Genomic DNA, 22,742 nt, shown 5'->3' on the forward strand with positions numbered 1-22,742 from the left:
GTCCCTCTGTCTAGCCAATCGGTACAGGTCCTTTTCTCCCTCCTTAGTGTCCAACCTCTCATACAACTCATCATACACCTTTGCTTTAGACTTCGCCACCTCTCTCTTCACCTTGCGCCTTATCTCATTGTACTCTTATCTACTTTCTGCATCACTCTGACTATCCCACTTCTTCTTTGCCATCCTCTTCCTCTGTATACTCTCCTGTGTTTACTCATTCCACCACCAGGTTTCCATTTCCTCCTTCCTCTTTCCAGATGTCACATCAAGCACCCTTCTTGCTGTCACCCTTACTACATCTGCTGTAGTTTCCCAGCTGTCTGGTAGTTAGATAGTTCTTCTGATACGCCCAATTAATTAAAGGCACTATAACTGTAGCCCATTGTCTTAAAAGCTGGTAAAACAGCTAGATATACTGTATATACTAAATTTGACAACTGAACCATGGAAATGATATTCCTGTTGTCAACAATCTACTATTCTTATATGGACGCTGGGGAGGAGCCCAATAAAGAACTTTTAATTTCTTTGTTAAATGTCAAATAATGAAAGTCTTTGGAAAACACTCACAAATCCCATTTGTCCTTTACCTATGCCTTGTGCTGTATTATTCCATTTTTTTCACTAATGTTGATCTTTATCAGGAAACACACCCCAGTTTATTTTTATGGTTAGAAGCATGATGATGCATCACAGATCCAATGTCCTGGTTTGACTCAAATACTCGGTTGATGTTAGTGTAGACGGTAGAGTTTTCAAGATCAACAACTATCAGTACTGAATGTTATTTAAATCTCATCAACATACTGTGGCAAACTTTATTACTGAATTAGTCTTGTGTTTAATTTGTTGAAGGTTTACTGATAATTTCTTTACTGCTTTTCAGCAACACCAACCAACCAAACAAACAAGTAGTCTTTTCACTGTTCAGTGTAACTCTTACAGAATCTGTAATCATGCACTAGCCAGTCTCAGTGCTGGATTAATCATATAAGCAAAGTAAGCACATGCTTAGGGCATCAAGGGTAAAGGGGGTACCACAAAACTTTTTCATGGCCAAATTTATCACATACATTATTAATTACATTTATAGCCATTTTCAAAATTTAATGAAAAATGAATAATGCCTCCCTGTACCTCCCTATGCCATCACTGTTCGTAGATGCCGCCTTACACAGTGCGTTCTGCATACTGGTGCCATCTACGATGGGGAATTCCCGTTTCATGATGATTCCCTTAAACACCATGTTATGTCAAAATATTGTGAAAATAATTCGATTCAAAACAATATGTTTTTATATTTTTAAATAATAGTTAATAGTTGATTAAAAATTATCACGTAATTGTTGTGTTTAGTGAATTATCTGTTACTTAACTTAAAATAAATTTCTAGTGCGTAGAAAGCATTATTTTCCGTTTTAAGCAAAAATGAAAAAGCGTCCCAGTTTCAGGAAAAAATATTCTGGTAAATCTATTTAATACTATTCTTGGATATTTTTAAATTCATTTACATTATGTGAAAGTGAAAATCATACAGCTGATTTCTATTGGATAAAATTGTAACTTTTTTTACTAATAAAGATTTATTAACAAAATTTTCACAGAATATCTAATCAAAGAGTTTGCAAGGAAAAAAAGTAGGAGAAAATTATTAAGATAAAAATAAAATGAAGCATACAAAAATAAATATTATTTTCCTTCTTACTATAAGTATGTTTTGTTTAATTTCTAATTTTCGATAATAAAATAAAATTGTATTCTCTAGTTTGTTATTGTTTTAATATTTTGAATGATTAGTGTAAGGGGGCACCAAAATTACTTACTGCTTAGGGCATCTAAGGGTCTTAATCCGGCCCTGGCCAGTCTCCTCAGTACCGATTAAACATTTTTGTAATGTGAGGATGCTGAAAAGTAACTTTAAATAACCACTGCAACATGGGGCCTTACACAGGCAAATCAATTACCTTTACTCCTAAACTGCGACCTCACTCATACTTTTGTGTTAGAAACAATTTTGAAGCCGTAAAACGCTCAAAATAAATTTCTCCTCAAAATGCAACACTTGCACTTGCAATATTTTTTTACGTGCGCTCAGAATAGTGGCACTGAAATAACGCCATACACAACAGTCGCTAGCGCAATTTCCTCAAGGATTCAGCACCCTAATAGAGTCCGCACGTTCTGTGTGTGTGTGTCTGTGTATGGTTCCTGACACATTCCTAAATTTAACTTTACTTTTTGACTTTATAATGGCTCGGTGTCTGGTAGATTCCCTGTCTTGTTCAGTACAGTACACGCTTCTGCCAAGCTAGGCTCCGCCCCCACAGCGCTGCGCTAAGACGCCACAAATGAGAAAGGCCGAGTGAAGCTTGCCAGTAGTTTACTGTTAGCTTCACGCCCTTACTTATTATGGCGAGAGAAAAGACTCGCGTCAAACATCAAAATGTAAACATTTACAGTTATGATTCAATAATGTTTAATAACGTATGTATCGCTCCAATTTTTCTGCTAATTAAGTAACCTAATTGTTAACTATAAAATGAATTTGACTTTAAATCCAACGTTTGCGTCCAGTGTGTCACGTGATGTGAAGGGGCGGACGCGGAAGTGGGAAGCCGAAGGGACAGGACAGGACAACATGGCGTTATTGTTGAGGTCAGTTATTGACGAAAGTGATGGCGAGGAATATGATAGTTTTTTCAGAAATACATACTGATTAATGTGTGTTTTGGTTGGCATTTGTTAAATAACGTATTCGCAGTGTAATAAAATAATTCCATAGCCGAAAAGTAAAACATTCTTATTACGTGTTACCTTGTTTGTATTGCTTATGTTGTTTTGTGTCTTTTTGAATTTATTTTTCAGGCTGAGTTTTTGTTGTTTATTTTTGATCAGGAAGATTGCGAGGAATGCAGTGGTTATCAATTTTTTGATCAAGTAACCCTTTTTTAAGTGTTTGTTGTAAATTCACGTGTGTATTTGATGTGTCAGTTGGTCGGGGATAAAGCACGGACTTAAATTAAGCTGTATTGTTTCGTTATTCATTTTAGGTGAGCAAGACAGAGATAGTTATGGTTTTAAAGTCATGCTTATTTAAACTAGAGTGTTGGGTTACAAGGGAGTTTAGGACAGGTCAGGTTTAAGACTGTTTACGAAGGAACAAACAGTAGTGTAAAAATAAAAATGCATAATAATGTAAATCCAAACCCATCGTTTAAATGCAAAAGTAAAATGAGTAACAAAGTAACAGTGGGTTGCCTTAATGCCAGAAGTATTAAAAAATAAAAGGAGTGAGTTGGTGCTGTATGTAATGAAGCATAATTGTGATATTAATATCAGAAACCTGGCAAAGTAACAAAGATGGGTTTGAGTATAATACGTTTTTTTTGAATGGATAGACAGAACAGAAAAGGAGGTGGGGTTGCTTTTTATGTCAAACAGAATTTAAGTGCAAGGCCTCTTCAGTTTGGAGATGAAGCCCATCTTTGTGAGGACGTGTGGCTTCATCTGGAAAACATGAAGAGAGACGGGCCTTATTTTAGGAGTGAGTTGTAGACTTTTAGACTGCCCAATGCAGACAGTCATTTCAATGCACATCTTTTTCGTAATTTTCAGAAGGTAAGTTTACAGGGCGGTATTATAGTCATGGGGGACTTGATAACTATCTGAATGTTAACAGGGATAACCTTGCAAATAGAGGAGCCCAAGAGTTTTTAGAAGTAACCATTGACTGTTTTTTAGAACAGTATATTAAAACACCAATGCTGGGGGGAACTCGGTGTGATTTTAGTATTTTGTAATAATCAGGATAGAATTGAGGATGTAGACGTGATTGAACCACTAGGGTCAAGTGGCCATAATACAGTTCTCACTGTTTTGAAAGAGTGTGGCTGTTAAGACTAAAGTGGCCAAATTTGGTAAAGCATATTTTAAATGGATGCGGCAAAGTCTAACAAGGATAGACTGGGATAAGCTTTTAAGTAGCAGTGGAATAGATTTTAAAATGTTTTACACTTAATGCAGGACAGGTACATACTTAAATTTGGGATTAGTAAGAAACTTCTAAAAACTTAGCATGAAATTTGTAAGAACTCTGCAGTAGGTTATTAAAGAGTTGATAAAGAACCTGCAAAGTTTAAAAAAAAAAAAAAAAGGTGTATGAGAATTGTAAGGAGTATGAGAACATGAGAGCATTCATTAAGAAAGATATTAAGGAGGCTAAAAGACAGAGAAGAATATAGCAGACAAGTCAAAAGACGGCCCAAAGAGATTGTTTTAATATTTTAGTAGTAAAAGCGCAGTCAAGGTGAAGTGCATCAGGAATAGTAAAAAAAAAAAAAAAAATGCAGACCGTGAAATAGCAGGTGCTCTAAACTCGTACCAAGTTGTAAAGCAAATAAAAAATGTATTCCGCTTTTGCCAGTCAGTCCTTTTTTAAAGAGCACAGTTGAGTACTACTTTGTGTTTTGGCTTCTTGATAGGCGCATCATTTGTCATTACCGCATTCATCTAGTTTGTATGTTAATGATGATTGTGATTTGTATGTACAGTGGAACCTCGGTTCACGACCATAATTCGTTCCAAAACACTGGTCGTAAACCGATTTGGTTATGAACCGAAGTAATTTCCCCCATAGGATTGTATGTAAATACAATGAATCCATTCCAGACCATACGAACTGTATGTAAATATATATTTTATAAGTTTTTAAGCACAAATATAGTTAACTATACCATAGAATGCACAGCGTAATAGTAAACTAAATGTAAAAACATTGAATAACACTGAGAAAACTAACACTGCAAGAGTTCGCGCTATAGCGATACGAACCGCTCGCTGAAAACACTTTTTTTTAATGAGTTTTAAGCACAGGGAAAAAAATGAACATTTGAAAAATCTGTAATTTAATAAACAACCAAGAAAAGTAACATTGCAACGATGCATGCTACGAACTGATTGCTGTAAACAGAAGTGAAAACAAAAACAAGCCCAGTTCATTCTTTAACTGCCTTCTCTGCCTTATCTCTCGCGCCTGTGTGTGTGTGTCGCGCTCTCTCTCTCTCTCGCTGCACAGGGAATGCACAGGGAGAGACTGAACACATGCAGAAATCATTGGCGCGCACAAACCGAAAGGGAAACTGGCTTGTTCGTATACCAGAGTCTGTGGTCGTGAACGCCAAAAGTTTGGCAAACTTTTTGGTCGTAAACCGATTTGTATGTGTTCCGAGACGTTCATGAACCGAGGTTCCACTGTAGTTAGTTTATGCATTCTTTTTTATATTGGACTAGCAAAATACCCGCGCTTTGCTGCGGAGAAGTAGTGTGTTAAAGAAGTTAAGAAAAAGAAACATTTTAAAAATAACGTAACATGCTTGTCAATGTAATTGTCGTAGGCTTATTTTAGTATTGACAATGAATTTGATGATTGTAAAGAGTTTAATTTATGACTGTAAATGTTGTGTATGAGAAATGTGCATTTTTAGGATGTAAGGATCTCTTTGTAAACAACGTTTGCAGTTCTGCCCTCGGGCTGTAAAATGACCAACCTGCCTTGAAGTGTTGGAGTAAAAGAAAAGGCAACAATCACGAGGAGGGGGGCGTGAGGAAGTAAGGAAACCCAGCAATGTCAGCCTTGAAGTGGTGGATTAAACAAAAAGCTAGGAGTCACCAGCAGGAAGACGTGAAGCAAGGTGAACAGTAACAGGATTGAAGCGATGGAGTAAAGAAGAAGAGAGCACTGAGCACGATGAACAGCTGAGGAAAGTGAGGAGGCACAATGAGCACGGGATGTCGTTAATGTACAGTATATAGGCAAGGAGTCAACCACGTGGTAGGTGCGTGGACAGCAGCAGTGTGGAAAAAGGAAGGGGGACCGGGGTCGGCCCTTGTGGGTCTCTGCTGTGAAATAAATCCTTTGTTAACGGAAATATGGAATGAAACCGCCAAAAGGAGAGGTCAGTTCCTTCCGGTATAATGGTGAGAACGGCCAAAAAGAAGACGTTATTTTCAAAAGTTCTTTACAGGGCACGGTGCAAAATGAAACATACTTAACATTTGTAAGTACAGTGTAAAGGATGAGCATGGGGAACACACTAAGTCACAACACGCCTACAGTGCTCTCCACAATGTGTGTTAAAGTGCACATTGTGTGTCATCAGCGTCATTCCCTGAGATAATCTGACCTAACGGAAGCATATAGATTGAGAATAACAGCGAACCCAGGATAGAGCCTTGTGGAACACCATATTGAATATCATATGTCTTTGAGTTGTAATTACCACGACTAACAAAGAATTTTCTCCCTGTCAGGTAGGATTCAAACCAATTTAAAACACTACCAGAGAGGCCCACCCATTGACTAAGGCGATTTCTAAGAATATTCTGATCAATGGTAGGGCGGCACGATAACAGAAAAAATGATTATCACGATTATTTTGCTCAAAATTTTTATCACGATTAATAATGATGATTATTCCTTTGGTAATGAACTTTTATTCACTTGTGTATTCTTATTGCACTTTACAGCCACAAATAAAGAAAAATAAACAAACCTGAACATGTTTAGAATGGAGAGTTTTTTAGCTGTGGTAAATAAATAAAATTAAACTGCCTCTTTTACATCAACTTGTAATAAAATCAAATAAGAATAAAACATTTTTACAACATGTTACAGATTTTTGGCTAAGAACACAAGCCTGTCAACTTGATCGGGCTTTAGGGAAGACCGCAAGCAAGTAACTAAATTTCCACCGGAACTAAAAGCTCTCTCTGAAGGGGAGCTTGTGGCTGGTATGCACAAGTATTTTTTTGCCACTTTTGAAAGCCTTGGGTAGCTCTTTTCATGTTCTTTCCACCATTTTAATGGGTCCCCCTCACTATCCAGGTAGCTTGACTGCAATAAAGATTCCAGCTCACAGGCTACACTGGATTTCTGGTTGTTAGGTGGCAAGGCTTGTTCAGCAGTTTTAAAGTAGCTTCCTAAAGTCATCTTTTTCTTTGGGGCACATCCAGCTTCAGCATCCTCCTCACTGGTCTTTTGTGCTGTTTCTTGGGGTGGCACCTAAACACAGAAAAAGGCATTTAGAACAAATTTAACTAATTGAGACTCAAAACACTAATATAGATCTCAGTGCAGCTCATTTTTATTACCATCATTGCCAAAGTCTGCATCTCAACTTTGAGTCTGGATTGAATTGTTGTTTTGTTGTCCTCAGCTGTGTATCTCATCTTAAATCGTGGATCCACCGTAGATGCCATGTCCAATAGAGCTTGGATGTCTGGGTCACTGTATTTTTCGTTTAGGTATTCCAAAATTTTAGACTTGATTGCTTTTGACAGGTCAGTATCATCATCCTTAATTTTCAAGAATGATGCGTTGAAAAAATGAAGAACTGGCTTAACAAATGACACGCTGACGTACTTCTCATCAGACAGTGCATCTTTAAAATTAACTAGAGGGTGCAAGGATTTGTTGATTGCCTCTAGTACATCCATGTCCTGCCATGTTGGGATAAGATGACGAGACTTCTTGTCAGAGGACAGGACATGTGCAATGGCCTTTTGCTGCTCGATGATTCTCTCTATCATGGCCTGACGTGATCCCCACCTTGTTGGACACTCTGTTTTCAGTGAGTGCTCTGGGAGTTTCATCTCCTTTTGTGCAGCTAAAAACTCTCTTACGCTTCCAGCTGTAAGAGAAGGAGCTCACCAACTTTTTACAGAGCCCCACAGCCCGGTCAATTCTTGGATCCTTCATGGCATTCTCTTCAGGAAATAAACATGATCAGAAAAAAAAAACAGTAAGACACAGGAAGACTCTTGTTTATGCAATTTTGATCAGAAATAAAAAAAAAGTTTTTTATTTCACTAATTATATACACATAAGACAATTATCAAACATTTATTAATAAATAATAAACACTCACTTATTCTAAACTCATCTGGGTTCACAAACGTTAACATAATAGTATTTGACTAAACTTTTAAATGTATCTAATTTGATAGATTAGCAGAATAAAAATGATGATTATTATACTGTAGACATATGACTCATTGTCATTATCATGTGTCATTATAATCGGGGGTGCACATAACTTTTTGAGTGTGTTCCTCAGGTGAGTAGCAGGAGCTGGTGTTTGGTACGCACTCCGCAGCGAGATCTTAATAAGTGCAGATCGCTCCCTTAAGGTTCTGTGGTTTTTTAATTGTCATTGTGCAACTTGACGGAACACAAGGTTGCGTCTTGAGCGTAATATGCATTAAACAAATGTATTGCATTTCATTAAAAATGGTATGAAAAAATCAGTTGTTCTTTTGTGATATAACCCAAATAAAATAAAATGCTATTTGAGTACGTATCTAATATCACATGAGCGTGTGCCTGTTAAATATCGTTTAATAAATAACGTCACTGACTAAAGACTGTTGGTGAAGAGCGCACTGTCATTTGCCCGTCTTAAAGTAGCCGAAAATGTGCACAGCAGCGCCTCATTTTAAAAATTACCACTGCCACAAGCGGAAAACATGCAAAATTATTTTATTTCAAAACGAAACCACTTTGTATGGTGCTTTCCGCCGGTGCAGAATAGGGTCCTGAGTCGGAGAAATAAACACTTTTCGAACATAAACGCAGTACCTAAACCGAAAGGACATAAAACAAATAGTGAAGGTGAAATTTTAATCGCACGCTGTCAAAAAACGTTCACAGTCAAGAGCTCTTCTGTTTTGTATGCGAAAGTGCTGTAGTAACAAAATGACGTTACACGTTCATCATTTTTGCCACGCATGCATTACCAGTTATGTGCACCCCTGATTATAATATCACTAAAACAACAACAACTAATATTTTTAAATTGTCAAATTGTGTAGCCTCGGCCAGTTATTCATAGATGCTGCCCTAATTATATTAGCTGCATTGTCTGTTGTGATGCACACAAGTCTTTCTTCCACCAAGCCCCAAGCGGACATCGCTTCTTTGAGGCCCACTGCAATAAACTCCGCTGTATGGTCTTGTGGGAAAAACGAAGTTTGCAAAAGCTTGCTTTTCATCTCAAACTCGCTGTCAATAAAATGAACTGTCAAGCTCAAATACGGTTCCGCAGTTCTGCTTGACCATAAGTCGGTCGTGGCAGCAAAATATTCAAGGCTGAGCCTGAGAATTTCTCTTTCTATTTCTTTTCGGCATTTCGCATACAGCGAGGGCAGCGCAACATTGGAAAAATGGTTACGTGAGGGAATGCTATATCTTTTATCAAGTGTTGCGATCATTTTTTTAAACCCCTCACTGCTCACGGTGGTTATTGGACACATATCCTTGGCTATATGGTACGTGATCGCCTCTGTCATTTCCCGGTGTCTTTGCGAGCTAGGCAGATATGGTATTGCGTTGAACAATGTCCCTGATATTGTTGTCTGTTGTGGATGGCTGGTAATTTTTTGTTGTTGCTGTTTGTGCCTTCAGTCGTTGAAATTCTTGATAGTGTACTTTGTGGTGGCTTTTAAGGTGATTGATGAGGTTTGTTGTGTTACCTTGGGACGTTTGGACGGAACAGGAGCAAGGTTTGCACAAGACTCGTACCTGATCAACATCACATTCCTAGAAACCAAAATAGTTCCAGACAACTGAGTATGACCCCTTTTTAGGAACTAACGATCGCACTTCTGCACCTTCCTCACGCTGCTCCGCCATCATATGTTTATTCTGACTGACTGTTATTGCTGCTATTGACTTCTACTGCTTCAGAAAGTGCTTGCAATCTAGACGCAGTAATGTCATAGTGACGCAGTCCAATCCGTAAACTCCGCCCATAAAAAACAGTTTGGTCTTTATACTGTAAAATCGCGACGATATTTATTAACTGATCGTGGGTCATAAATATCGTTATCATGACAAAAAAAAGATTAATCGTGCAGCCCTAATCAATGGTGTCAAATGCAGCATTCAGATCTAAGGGGATGAGAACAGATAAATGGCCTCTATCTGCATTCACCAGCAAATCATTTACTACTTTAACGAGTGCAGTTTCTGGGCTGTGATTTGTTCTAAAACCCGACTGAAATTTATCAAGAATAGCATGTTTATTTAGGTGGTCATTTAACTGCATAATGACTGCCTTCTCCAGAATTTTACTTAAGAAAGGCAGGTTAGAGATGGGTCTAAAATTTTCAAGAGCCGAGGGGTCAAGATTATGTTTCTTAAGTAGGGGTTTAACTACAGCAGTTTTAAGACCGTCTAGGAAGACCCCCGTATCTAATGACGAATTTACTATGTCAAGAACATTATCAATTAGCACGCCTGATACTTCTTTGAAATAATTTGTTGGTATTGGGTCAAGGACGCAGGTGGAGGGTTTTAATTGAGATATTATTTTTTGTAAATCAGGCAAATCTATCCTAGTGAAAGAGTTTAATTTGTTTATAACAGAATGCTGGGGTTTAGGAGGATTCTTAGTGTTGGGGAGATATACTATGTTATTTCTAATATCATTAATTTTTTGGTTGAAAAATACAGCAATAGCCTCACAGGTTTTACTGGAAGTACTTAGGAGGCATTCTTTTGAGTTACCTGGGTTTAGCAGACGATCAATCGTAGAGAATAAGACTCTGGGATTACTAGCATTATTTATAATCTTAGAGAAATAGCAGCGCCTCTCAAGACAGACATTGTTATTGTATTCTGTTATTTTAACTTTTAATATTTCATAGTGGATACTTAGTTTAGTCTTCCTCCATTTACGCTCAGCTCTACGACATGTTCTCCTTAAATCCGACACTCTTTGGGTCTTCCATGGTATAACAATGCTAGAAGATTTTTTAACTGTCTTTTCAGGTGCAGCTCTCACTTTAGTATTAAATCTTTCCACCTTACTATTTACATTATCCTCGCTATTATAGTTGGCGCTATAAACGGACTGATTGCTTAAAATGTAAGTTTTAAAGCTGCTGCTGAGTCAAAGAAGCGTTTTTTAACAATATGCTTCTCATGGGTGTTTTTTATCATTATTTCTATATTAAAAAGTAGAAGAAAATGGTCTGATACACCAATATCAATGATCTGCTTTAAGTCCTTTAGTAATCACTAAGTCTAACGTATGACCTGCTTTATGTGTAGGCTGATTAACGAGCTGCTTCAAATCAAAAGAGCCCAGGAGTATACACGGATAATACTAGAACTTGAGAATCTCCATGGATAACAACGGCAAGATACTCAAAGGACTTGAACTTACCAAAACTGACATCTTTACATTTTAACCGGCTCGAGTAAATGTTTGCCAAGCCGCCCCCCCTTTTTTCCCTGACGGTCTGCACGAGTAAAACTGTAATCCGGAGGCGCAGATTCGATTAAAACAGCCGCGCCGTCTGAGTTGAGCCACGTTTCACTTAGTGCAATAAAATCTATATTTTTATCACTAATAAGATCGTTGATAAAAAACGTTTTGTTAGTTAAAGCTCTAACATTTAATAGTGCCATATTTATGATGAATACTATATGCGTTATTGATATTTGGAATAGGAACTAAATTATTTTTATTAGCACCGCTCTGTGTGTATTTTTTGTTTAATCTGTGATCTGTTTTTATAGTTTTAATACATTGTTCCTCTAAAATAGTAATTTTAATTAGATTATTGGAGTTTATGCCGTATTGCCTAGATTTTCTACGTGCATTGAGATTGCTTATTACAGTATTAATGTTATGCACTTTAATGGAAGATTCTATTAAACACTTATGTCCTAGCACAACAGTATCATTTCGGAAGGGGTTAAGAGCAGAGATAGATAAGTCAAGATAAACGAATTACCTTAGATATGTTTTCGGAGAGGACCCGGGCGCCGAAACTGTTTGGATGCAGGCCATCTCGCTTGAAGAAACGCGGCCTTTCTAAAAAGATTCCAATTGTTGATGAAACCGATGTCTTCCTTCTTGCAGAAACCCTGTAGCCAGGTGTTCAATCCTAGCAGACAACTGTAGTACTCGTTGGATCGTTTGACGAGAGGTATTGGACCCGAAATGAAGATCTTTGCTGATGGGGTCCTCTCCTTCGTGTCTTTAATCAAAGCTGCGAAGTCAGCCTTGAGGATTTCTGTTTGTCAGTGCCTTATATCGTTTACGCCGGCATGCAAAACAACCGCTCCCACTGCCCTGTTTTTGTGCTTTTCGTGGATTGCCAGCACACGTCTCATCACATCTCGGACACGAGCATTGGGAAAACAAGAAACAAACAATTTTCCATTAGGGCATGCGATGTTAAGGTTTCTAACAATAGAATCACCTACCACTATTACATCACCAGGGACTGAAGGCGAACTGGGGACGCGGAGAGGGTCGAACCGGTTCTGAGTTAGGATGCTCGCCTGTGCTGATGGAGGTGCTCTGGACTTGAACCCCCGCCTGCATAGCTGAAATCCACCAAAGTCATCAGCGGTGTCGCTCCTACGAGATGCGGAGGTGAGGTCGGCACAACGCGGGGTTGATGTTACAGCGATTACAGATGGTGAGGACGGTTTATCCAGTAGCCAGGCCTTCAGATCTCTAAGGTATCTCCTTCGGGACAGGAGTTTCTGAATCTGTTCGTCGAGTGCCTGGAGTTCTTCTACTATGACTGCAATGCGATTTACCCCACTGTCGGCCATTGTCTGCTTCTGCTTTGTGCCCTAGGAGGAATGAGAGAGAGAGACTACTTTAATATTGCCAAGTCCCAAACATGATTCTCTGAAATGGAGGACCAACTATAAAAAGTGTTTTAATTCCTACATGGTGTGACTGAAATGTATGCAAATTCTGTTAGTCTGCAATATACACTTTAATCACATCTGAATTGTTTGATTTTTTTTTTTAATTTTAAATCATGGAGCAGAGGGATAAAGCAAGGAAAATGTTTCTTTGTCTGTAGCATCATGAATTGCACTGTATATGAAATATGAAGTCAAATGTCCATAGTCAGCCTGCCATTACTTTGTGTTTTGCAGGTGAAATTGAAGTGCTGTGTGGCAACTATAATACCAAGGCCTCCATTAAATATTTAGAAAAAAAAAGAAAGTCCTGCAGTTCCATCTGTATATTTTCTTGTTGGATATCTCTGGATACTCCAGTTCCCTTTTGTATCCCAAAATCATGTATATTAGGTTAGATGGTGGTTTTAAATTTGCCTACTCTGAGTAAGAGTGTAAGAGTGAGAGTTGTGCACTGGGTCTGTGTCCCACCCAGGGTTTGGTTCCATGTTTTGCATCTAATGCTGCTGGGATATTTTCTGTCAAAGTGTTACACCTATAGATTTAGATGGTTATGTCAGAAATATCTGGTTTACCATGTTTTGTGCTAAACCTCTGATTTCCGAGTATGTGTATCGAACATCATGCATTTTGTATTGTACTCTGTGATATAACAGAGAACAAACCTAGGGGACCCTATCTGAGGGACTTTATAATTAACTAGACACAAGTATGGCTTGTTGTGTTCCGCGAAAACAGTGTACAATTTCACCAGCTATGTTACAGTAGCAATATGCCTTCATATCTTAACACTAATGTTTTGAGTTTAGTTTGACTTGGGAAAAGTTCATTGTAGAAAGCATTGCCTATCAAGTCAGTTAAACCATTTTACCACTCCTTCTCCAAGAGTAAATTAATATTCTTTGGCCTTGTAAATCTGATTGATCAAGGGGCAGTTCTCGTGTTGGGTCCTATCCTCTATTAGCCACGGAGTTCTAGCAAATCGCATGATGTTTTAAAATAATCTCTGTACTGAATTTTACTTGTAATTTTTTCTGTCTGGTAGTGGAAGTGCTTATTTATTTACCTGTTAATAGAATTAGAGAACAGATTTGAAAGTCATTTGGACAACTTTTGATGGCAGTGCTGTAGATTTGGCCTGCCAAGTATTTCCTCTCAATGTTGTACAATGTTCATACATTTGTAAGGTTTTTCAATATAGGGGTGTAATGCTAGGCCATATATCTTATTCAGTTAGCTACCAAAACGTTAACCAAGGGTAGACTGCTATTCTTTGGAGTATGGGGTGGAGTTGGGTTGTTGGTTTAGGGGGATTTGGATGTAAGGTTCTGTTGCAGTCAAACTTTAAAATGTAAACAAATAGTTCAGTTGTGTTTTTATTTAAAAACAATTGATTGTCCCCTTAAACCACAAATTTCCATTTAAAGTGAAAATGTAGTGTGTGAAAAGTCAAGCAAAATTACACCTTTTATCGGATAACAAAAAAGATTACAATATGCAAGCTTTCAAGGCAACTCGGGCCCCTTCTTCAGGTAAGTTGCCTCGAAAGCTTGCATATTGTAATCTTTTTAGTTAGCCAATAAAAGGTGTCATTTTCCTTGACTTTTCATTACATTCATAATGGCTACCACAGTACAACACCCTAGTACTACATTTAAATGGTGGAAATACTTTACTATTCATAGTAGCCTATGGTACGGTATGTGCAGAAGTATAAGATCCTTTTTCATTTTAACAAATACTTTGTTTTTGTTTAAACCAACATTTCACTACAGACAGGGATTGGCTCCAGCAGACCCCCGTGACCTTGTAGTTAGGATATAGCGGGTTGGATAATGGATGGATGGCTGGAAGTTGTAACAACCTACAAAAATTAATCATGGCAAAAGTACAATATGACATTTAAGTCTATTGTGCGTGAATGTGGATGGTGAAGCCAAAACCAAAGCATCTTTGTGATTGTGCTTTCAATATCTGTAAATTGCTGATACCTGACAATTTTAATGACTACCTTTTTAAGCAACACCAACAAATAGACCCTTATATTTGTTTTTTAAATCCAAAATACTTAATCCTGCCAAAGTTATGTTTGGCTTTGAAGTATTATCCATTTTCAGTGTTACTTCTTTTTGTTATTCTTACCTAAGGTTACTAACAGGGCCAATGTGTCACCAACCCCCCATGTCAGTTGTACCAAACACTAACTGAAACTAAGAGCAGAAACTACTCAAGTCATTGCTCAATGGAACATGGTCCAGTTAAATTGATTTTCAGAGCTTTGGAAACATGATGGCAACGTCTCTGGGTTGCTTAGTGTTTTGTCCTTCATACACCTGCTTATTTTTGAATTTTTGAAATTAACATTTTAGTCACTTCTGCTTGATTAGATTTTTGTCAAGGACAAGAGTTCTGTGAGTCATTGTTCAAATTTTGCCATTCCACCAAAAAAAAAACTCAACAGGGTGAGCTGATTAACTGTCTACCAATAAGGGTGTAATAATTTGCATTTGTGCTGCCCCAGTGCATCTTTGCTAGCAACAAATTTCTTTACTTCATTGCCAGCACTGAGAAAGTTTCCAGTGTAGCAGGCTGGGTAGTCCAAAGGTCTACTCCGCATGTAAGAAACCTCATTTTTCTCTTTACAATGCCATAACCTTTGTTCTTTGTTTTTTATTTTGACTGAGTGCCAAGATTTTTGCACAGTTTATCATATATTTTGACTGTTTATATTGTACTGTTTTTTTCATGTTCTTTTAACTGTGTCATTTTAATGAATTTAATATTGATTGCTTTCCAGATCATTGAGTTATGTTGCTTGTTGTTAAAAGCACTATTGATAACTGATTGATTAATGTGTTCATTTAGTTTCCTAGTCATGCAATTGTAAACACCTTCAAGGGGGTGTTTTTTATACAATTGCATATCGTTCACTGCCTTGTATTCAGTATCTAGAATTGAACATATAGGGAAACACATCACTCTATATTTTACACACTTAGGCATTATATTTTCTTAATATGCTGTCTGTGAAATTAATTTTTAAAAAAAATAAATTATTGTACTATATTTGCCTGGCGTAACCAACACTACATTGGCCACAAGACACATAATTAGAATTAAATGAATGTGGTAACTTTTACTGGAGTTGCCCTATTTTTAAGTTATTTGGTATCTTTTTTTATATGTTTTTTTGCCTGGACTGGGCAACTAGAGTAGGGTGCCGCTTAACAGTAACATGTTCTTTCCCTCTCTCACAGTGCTTATTGTTTGTACAATGCTGTTGTATTTAATATAAAAATGCACACACATTTGCATGATTGTAATCATGATCCAGGTAATTTAAAGCCTTGGTTTGTTAGTAAGAAGAAATGATTGAATTAAATTATCTGATAAAGTGAATCCAGATTACATCAACATCTAAATACCTTGACTTCATTGAATATGCTTTGAGCAACGCAGACTACAGGATCATAGAAGACTGCATGATTTTGACATATAAAGCACTGCCTGCTATTAACATGTGCCACATTCTTTGAGTGAATGGTGGTAGTTCCAAAAATCACATTTATCAAAATTCTGTGGGACATCTATGTTTTTAGTCAAGCTAAAGTTTAATCTTGGTTTCAATTGACTTTTATGCCTTGATACATTCAATGCGACCGGTGAATCTGATGATTGGGGAGTGGTGGGAATAAAATTGTGCTTCGGGTCCCTCTCACGAGCGAGTGGATCCCACCTGACCTTAGAGGATATGCATGGCCACACACCCCTGTCAAGTACTTCATACATAACTGACAAGACAAGTGTGGATGACCAATCACACAGCTTGTCTGACACAAGCGCAACTCATGAAGTCTGTGTGTTGGCTAGAGTAGCCAAAATTTAAGGCCTCAACATGACATGCATCCCCCTACACAGTACTGGCAGGCAAGGTCACAGTGTTACATCACTTCCATGTCAGATATGGCCAAGCAGTCACACTGTGAGTCTGATATGAAAACAATTTCACCACCAGAAGACTCTTACCTTAGTCTTGGCAGACCAACCAAGAGTTCTTGCTTTTGTGAGGGAGTGTATTCACCACCTGCTCCAACATGCTTTCATGCCACATACCGGATGGGATAAAAAATGCTCTGACAGGTTCAGATGGTGACTTGTGTTACACAGGAAGGCTGATCTTCTACCTTGCCTGCGGGAGTCAGACATTTCTAAACCTTAACTAAGACATCTCCTTCCGCTCACCACCAAGGTTTTGGCACCCCTTAGTATGACCTGAGTTTGTGTATCTACTGATGGCCACATGCACAAATGCTCCCTTTGAAATACAGTGCACAGGCATCGCTGAACAATGACTGGTGGAAGACCAGCACCATCTGCTGACTCTACACACTTAAATCACAAAAGAACGTAGCAAACAATACAATGCCGCAAAGAAAGGCAACAGCGGCCAACACTGCACACTGTCAAATCAAATGCAGGAAGTGTGTCACTGCTGACAAAGACAATTTTTTTTTTCATTTATGTACTCCTGTTCTCCACAGTTTGAAATTACAAGTCAAACTATTCAGACATGATTACAAGATACAACAAGATGATGATGTCAAACATGCTGCTAAAGCAACACAGGTATTTTCAAAGCTAAAAAAATTGAAATTTCTTGAATAGCCAAGCTAGTCCCCCGATTTACAGTAAATGCAGCTGAGCATGCCTTCTATTTGCTGAAGTTAAAATTTAAGAGGACAAGCCCCGAAACAAGCAGAGCCGTTAGATGGCAGCATTAGAGGCTTAGTGTGTATGAATCACATAAATGAAGCAGTCCTCGCATGCAAGGAATGAACAACAAAGTACTAAATATGACTACTTTAATATATCTGCCATTGCTATGTCCTGTGCTAATCACAGATACCTTTGATTCCAATTGTCCCAAACGTTATGGTGCCCTGAAATGAGGTGACCAAAATGTTAGCAAATGTTCTTAAAGTCAGCAATGTGCACTTTGATCACATGTGAATTGATTGCTTTGTAATTTAAAACTGTGGAATAGGGGGTTTAATCAAGCAAAAATGTATCTTTGTCCCAAACATGCGTATGTGTGATTGTGTGTGATATACAGTTGTGCTTGAAAGTTTGTGAACCTTTAGAATTTTCTACATTTCTGCATAAATATGACCTAAAACATCATTAGATTTTCACTCAAGTCCTAAAAGTAGGTAACGAGAAACCAGTTAAACAAATGAGACAAAAATATTATACTTGGTCATTTATTTATTGAGGAAAATGATCGAATATTACATATTTGTGAGTGGCAAATATATGTGAACCTCTATGATTAGCAGTTAGTTTGAAGGTAAAATTTGAGTCAGGTGTTTTCAATTAAAAGGGATGACAATCAGGTGTGAGTGGGCACCCTGTGTTATTTAAAGAGCAGTGATCTATCAAAGTCTGCTCTTCACAACACGTTTGTGGAAGTGTATCATGGCACAAACAAAGGAGATTTCTGAGGACCTCAGAAAAAGAGTTGTTGATGCTCATCAGGCTGGAAAAGGTTACAAAACCATATCTAAAGAGTTTGGACTCCACCAATCCACAGTCAGACAGATTGTGTACAAATGGAAGAAATTCAAGACCATTGTTACCCTCCCCAGGAGTGATCGACCAACAAAGATCACTCCAAGAGCAAGGCATGTAATAATTGGCAAGGTCACAAAGGACCCCAGGGTAACTTCTAAGCAACTGAAGGCCTCTCTCACATTGGCTAATGTTCATGTTCATGAGTCCACCATCAGGAGAACACTGAACAACAGTGGTGTGCATGGCAGGGTTGCAAGGAGAAAGCCTCTACTCTCCAAAATAAATATTGCTGCTCATCTGCAGTTTGCTAAAGATCATGTGGACAAACCAGGAGGCTACTGGAAGAATGTTTTGTGGACGGATAAGACCAAAATAGAACTTTTTTTTTGGTTTAAATGAAAAGCGTTCTGTTTGGAGAAAGGAAAATGCTGCATTCCAGCATAAGAACCTTATCCCATCTGTGAAACATGGTGGTGGTAGTATCATGGTTTGGGCCTGTTTTGCTGCATCTGGGCCAGGATGGCTTTCCTTCATTGATGGAACAATGCATTCTGAATTATATCAGAGAATTTTAAAGGAAAATGTCAGGTCATCTGTCCATGAACTGAATCTCAAGAGAAGGAGGGTCATGCAGCAAGACAACGAACCTAAGCACATAAGTTGTTCTACCAAAGAATGGTTAAAGAAGAGTAAAGTTAATGTTTTGGAATGGCCAAGTCAAAGTCCTGACGTTAATCCAATCGAAATGTTGTGGAAGGACCTGAAGCGAGCAGTTAATGTGAGGAAACCCACCAACATCCCAGAGTTAAAGCTGTTCTGTATGGAGGAATTGGCTAAAATTCAGGGTATTTTATGTACCCTGTATTTTGAAAAACTCAAATATAGCCTTCTTACTATTTTGTTTTCACCATATTTCGCACCTTTTTAAGTTCACTATTATTTTTTTGTTTTTATTTTTCCATTAAAGTGCTGAACTAGTGCTTCAGAGCGAACTGTTGTATTTTCTTTGCTTTTCTGTTATCCTTTTGCCCTTCCTTTACTCAAATATTTCTTTTCTTTTCTGAAGGTAGTAAAGAACATAATAGGTTGCATTACACTGGTGAATGTTCTTTTCCATAATTTTGATGTATAATAACATATACATAATACATATGCACAATGCCTTCTAATACATTTTGTATGTAAAAAAAAAAAAACGATGATAGGTGTGAATGCTCTAAACTTGCTTTTTTCTGAAGTTTTCACATGTGAGAAAGTGGATAAACTTCCAGCAGTAGCAGGGACTACTAAGGAAGTGGTTTGTAATTTAGAAATTGTAGAGGCTCAAATATAACAAAAGACCAGGGGGCCTAATGTATAATTACTTGGCATAGAATTCATACTAAAACATGACATACGGACAAAACTAGAAATGTGCGTATACACAAGAAAAAATTCAGATGCGTACAATTATGCATAAGCAAAATTCTGTACACTTTCTCTTTATACATTGAGTCAAAATGAAGTACCACATTTCTCAAGGTCATCGCGCAAGGTAGAGGCAGCCGAGTGGGTTCGGGTGGGGGTCCATTGATAGGCGGTCCCTTGCAGTTTTTAATCGGAAACATGCCTTGGTCTGGTGTGCACCGTGCTTTTGCTGTCGGAGCATTCTTCAAAAACAATGAATCCATCATCACTACAAAGCGCACCTTCTAAACACACTTTAGCATTCTTTGTAATGCTGACATCCCAAATTGGAAAATAATTCTTCAGTGGGTGGCTAAATTTAGACAGACAGGTACAACTTTGAACAGAAAATCTCCAGGCTGTAAAGGCATCAATTTTGCAGTCTCGTAGACGTTCAGCACGCAAACATGCTTCTGCCGTAGGCATTTCCAGCACATCTCTTTTAAGGAAGATTTTGCATGAGGACCTTAATTTCCATGCAATCAAAATGATGGTAGTGCAGGAACTCACTGGGAGAGCCGTAGAGAGTTGTGCGCAAATATTCTGCAAACCGTTCATCATGATGCCATCGCCATGTGCAGCACCAAGGCACATGTCCATTTGAATGATTGCGCAATTAAGCAAAAGTTTTGCTATTGGGCTGAAACCAACTCTTGTGAACTTCATTAGAGACCCCTGCACATAGAGTGTGTTACAGTTTGGTGCACTGTTGCAGAATTTGGCATTTCAGGCCCTTACTTTTTTGAGGATAGGGTAGCAACGGTCACCTTTACTTCAGAATGTTTAAATGCTAGACAACTTTTTGCGGCCCCAACTGGAAGAAATTGATGTGGTGGATGCCTCGTTGGATGGGGCAACAACTCATACATTGCAAAGATTCATGCAGCTTTTGCAGGAGCTAATCTCCCTCTGCAGCAATGTCAGGTGGCCTTCATGTTCGCCTGATCTCACTCCATGAGATTTCTTCTTGTGGGTCTGTCTCAAGTCGAAGGTATACACACACCGACCTCAAAACCATGAAGCCATCAAGGATGCTATTTGCCACAAAATTGCCGCTATTCCCCTTGAAATGGAGGAATGAGTCATGCAAGCGTTCAGAAATTGTCTTAGAGTGTATTACTAATGATGGCGCCACTTTGAAGACATAATTTTTAAAACGCAGTAAAAAAAATTATTTTGTATAACTTTTCTTGTGTTGTAATGAAATTTATTTTATTTTTTAGCATTTGTGTAGAATAAATGTTTGAAATATGTTACTTCCTTTTGGCTCACCCTGTAAATCCCAATTAATGTGAATTTTAATGCACATGCAGGCACCTATAGCCCCATCCTAACACCTCCCAGAATTATGCCTATTTATATATACAAACCAGTATAAATAACCCATTCCATTTAGTGTTTTGTTATAAGGCTGCAAAAGCATATGTAAAAAAATAATTTTAGCAAATGCAAACTGGAGGTTCTGCTCAGTGAAATGAAGGCAAGGAAAAACTTACTATTTGGTGGCTTAAGCAGTGGTATAAAAAAAAAAGGAAATTGAAGGAGCGGTACAGCATGGCGGAGGCACTCAAAAGTTCAAGTTCAGAAAGTCACGCAGTGCCCGAAATTTGAAAGAAGTGGTTACATATCAAAGTCAACATGAAAATGTGAGCCGCACCCCACTGTCTGAAAAAAAAAATGGTCTATGTCGAGATTAAAATTGAAATTTCAAATTTAATCTCGAAATGTCCACTTTAATCTCATGGTGTATTTTGGGATTAAAGTATAAAGTGAATGTGTGCTTGACTTACTAGAGTTTTTCAAACTATCATAACTAAAGTACCATGTTAACAGTAAAATTCTTGAAGTTAACAATTTTTTTTCGTTGTCTCTGACATACGCCAAGAAGCTCATAGCTCCTTATCACTGCGATAATAGCCCTCTTTTGTTTTGCAAATGTGTGGATTAGCAGAATGCAACCTGCTACACCCACCACCAATCATTCACCCAGATGAAGGCATCACCCTGTTGTAATCCTCGCATCTGAAATCTGTGTGGAAGTGTTTATCTGGTGATGCATTTGTAAAAAATTATGTAAGTAATGAAATATAGTGATTTGAAATACATTTTCTTTTGGCTGCTTCTGTTAGGGGTTGCCACAGCAGATCATCTTGTTCCATATCTTCCTGTCCTCTACATCTTTCTCTGTCACACCCATCACCTGCATGTTCTCTCTCACCCCATCCATAAACCTTCTCTTAGGCCTTCCTCGTTTCCTCTTGCCTCGCAGCTCTATCTTTAACATCCTTTTCCCAATATACCCAGCATCGCTCTGTCCAAACCAACGCAATCTCGCCTCTCTGACTTTGTCTCCCAACCGTTCACTCTGAGCCAACCTTCTAATGTACTCATTTCTAATCCTGCCCATCCTTGTCACACCCAATACAAATCTTAGCATCTTTAACTCTGCCACCTCCCTCTCTGTCTCCTGTTTTCTGGTCAGTGCCACTGTCTCCAACCTATATAACAAAGCTGGTCTCACTACCATTCTGTAGATCTTCCCTTTCACTCTTGCTAATATCCATCTGTCACAAATTACTCCTGACACTCTTCTCCACCCATTCCACTCTGCCTGCACTCTTTTTTTCACCTCTCTTCCACAATTCCTGTTGCTGTGTACTGTTGATCCCAAATATTTAAACTCATCCACCTTCGCCAACTCTACTCCTTGCATCCTCACCATTCTACTGATCTCCCTCTCATTCACACACATATATTCTGTCTTGTACCTACTGACCTTCATTCCTCTCCTCTCTAGAGCATATCTCCACATCTCCAGGGTCTTCTGAATCTTCTCCCCTCTCTCGCTAAGGAGCACAATGTCATCTGCAAACATCATAGTCCAAGGGTTTCTCTCTAATCTCATCTGTCAACATGTCCATCACCTTTGCAAATAACAAAGGGCTCGGAGCCAATTCTTGATGTAATCCCACCTCCAGGTTGAATGCATCCGTCA

General features: G+C 38.2%; 2 protein-coding genes across 3 annotated transcripts in view; one reads left to right on the plus strand and one right to left on the minus strand.

The window, feature by feature from the left end:
• Positions 1-2,558: 2,558 nt before the first annotated feature.
• Positions 2,559-22,742, plus strand: part of sdhc (succinate dehydrogenase complex, subunit C, integral membrane protein) — a 48,191-nt gene continuing 28,007 nt past the window's right edge. Inside the window, exon 1 of the mRNA XM_039741128.1 lies at positions 2,559-2,655. Coding sequence (XP_039597062.1) covers positions 2,639-2,655 — 17 coding nt within the window. The 5' untranslated portion in view covers positions 2,559-2,638. The remainder of the gene's footprint in view (positions 2,656-22,742) is intronic.
• On the minus strand, positions 6,314-11,843 carry LOC120518358 (E3 SUMO-protein ligase ZBED1-like). 2 transcript variants are annotated; one of them, XM_039741125.1, is made up of 3 exons: positions 11,800-11,843; positions 7,150-7,764; positions 6,314-7,060 (listed from the first exon to the last, which is right to left on the minus strand). In XM_039741125.1, exons 2-3 carry the CDS (start codon positions 7,648-7,650, stop codon positions 6,668-6,670), a joined length of 894 nt encoding a protein of 297 aa, XP_039597059.1. In that variant the 5' UTR covers positions 7,651-7,764; positions 11,800-11,843; the 3' UTR covers positions 6,314-6,667. The 2 variants fall into 2 exon arrangements, with proteins under 2 accessions (XP_039597059.1, XP_039597060.1); XM_039741126.1 differs by lacking the exon at positions 11,800-11,843 and having other exon boundaries at positions 7,150-8,979.

Source organism: Polypterus senegalus, chromosome 18 (assembly GCF_016835505.1).
Source record: "Polypterus senegalus isolate Bchr_013 chromosome 18, ASM1683550v1, whole genome shotgun sequence".
NCBI classification, from domain to species: Eukaryota; Metazoa; Chordata; class Cladistia; order Polypteriformes; family Polypteridae; genus Polypterus; species Polypterus senegalus.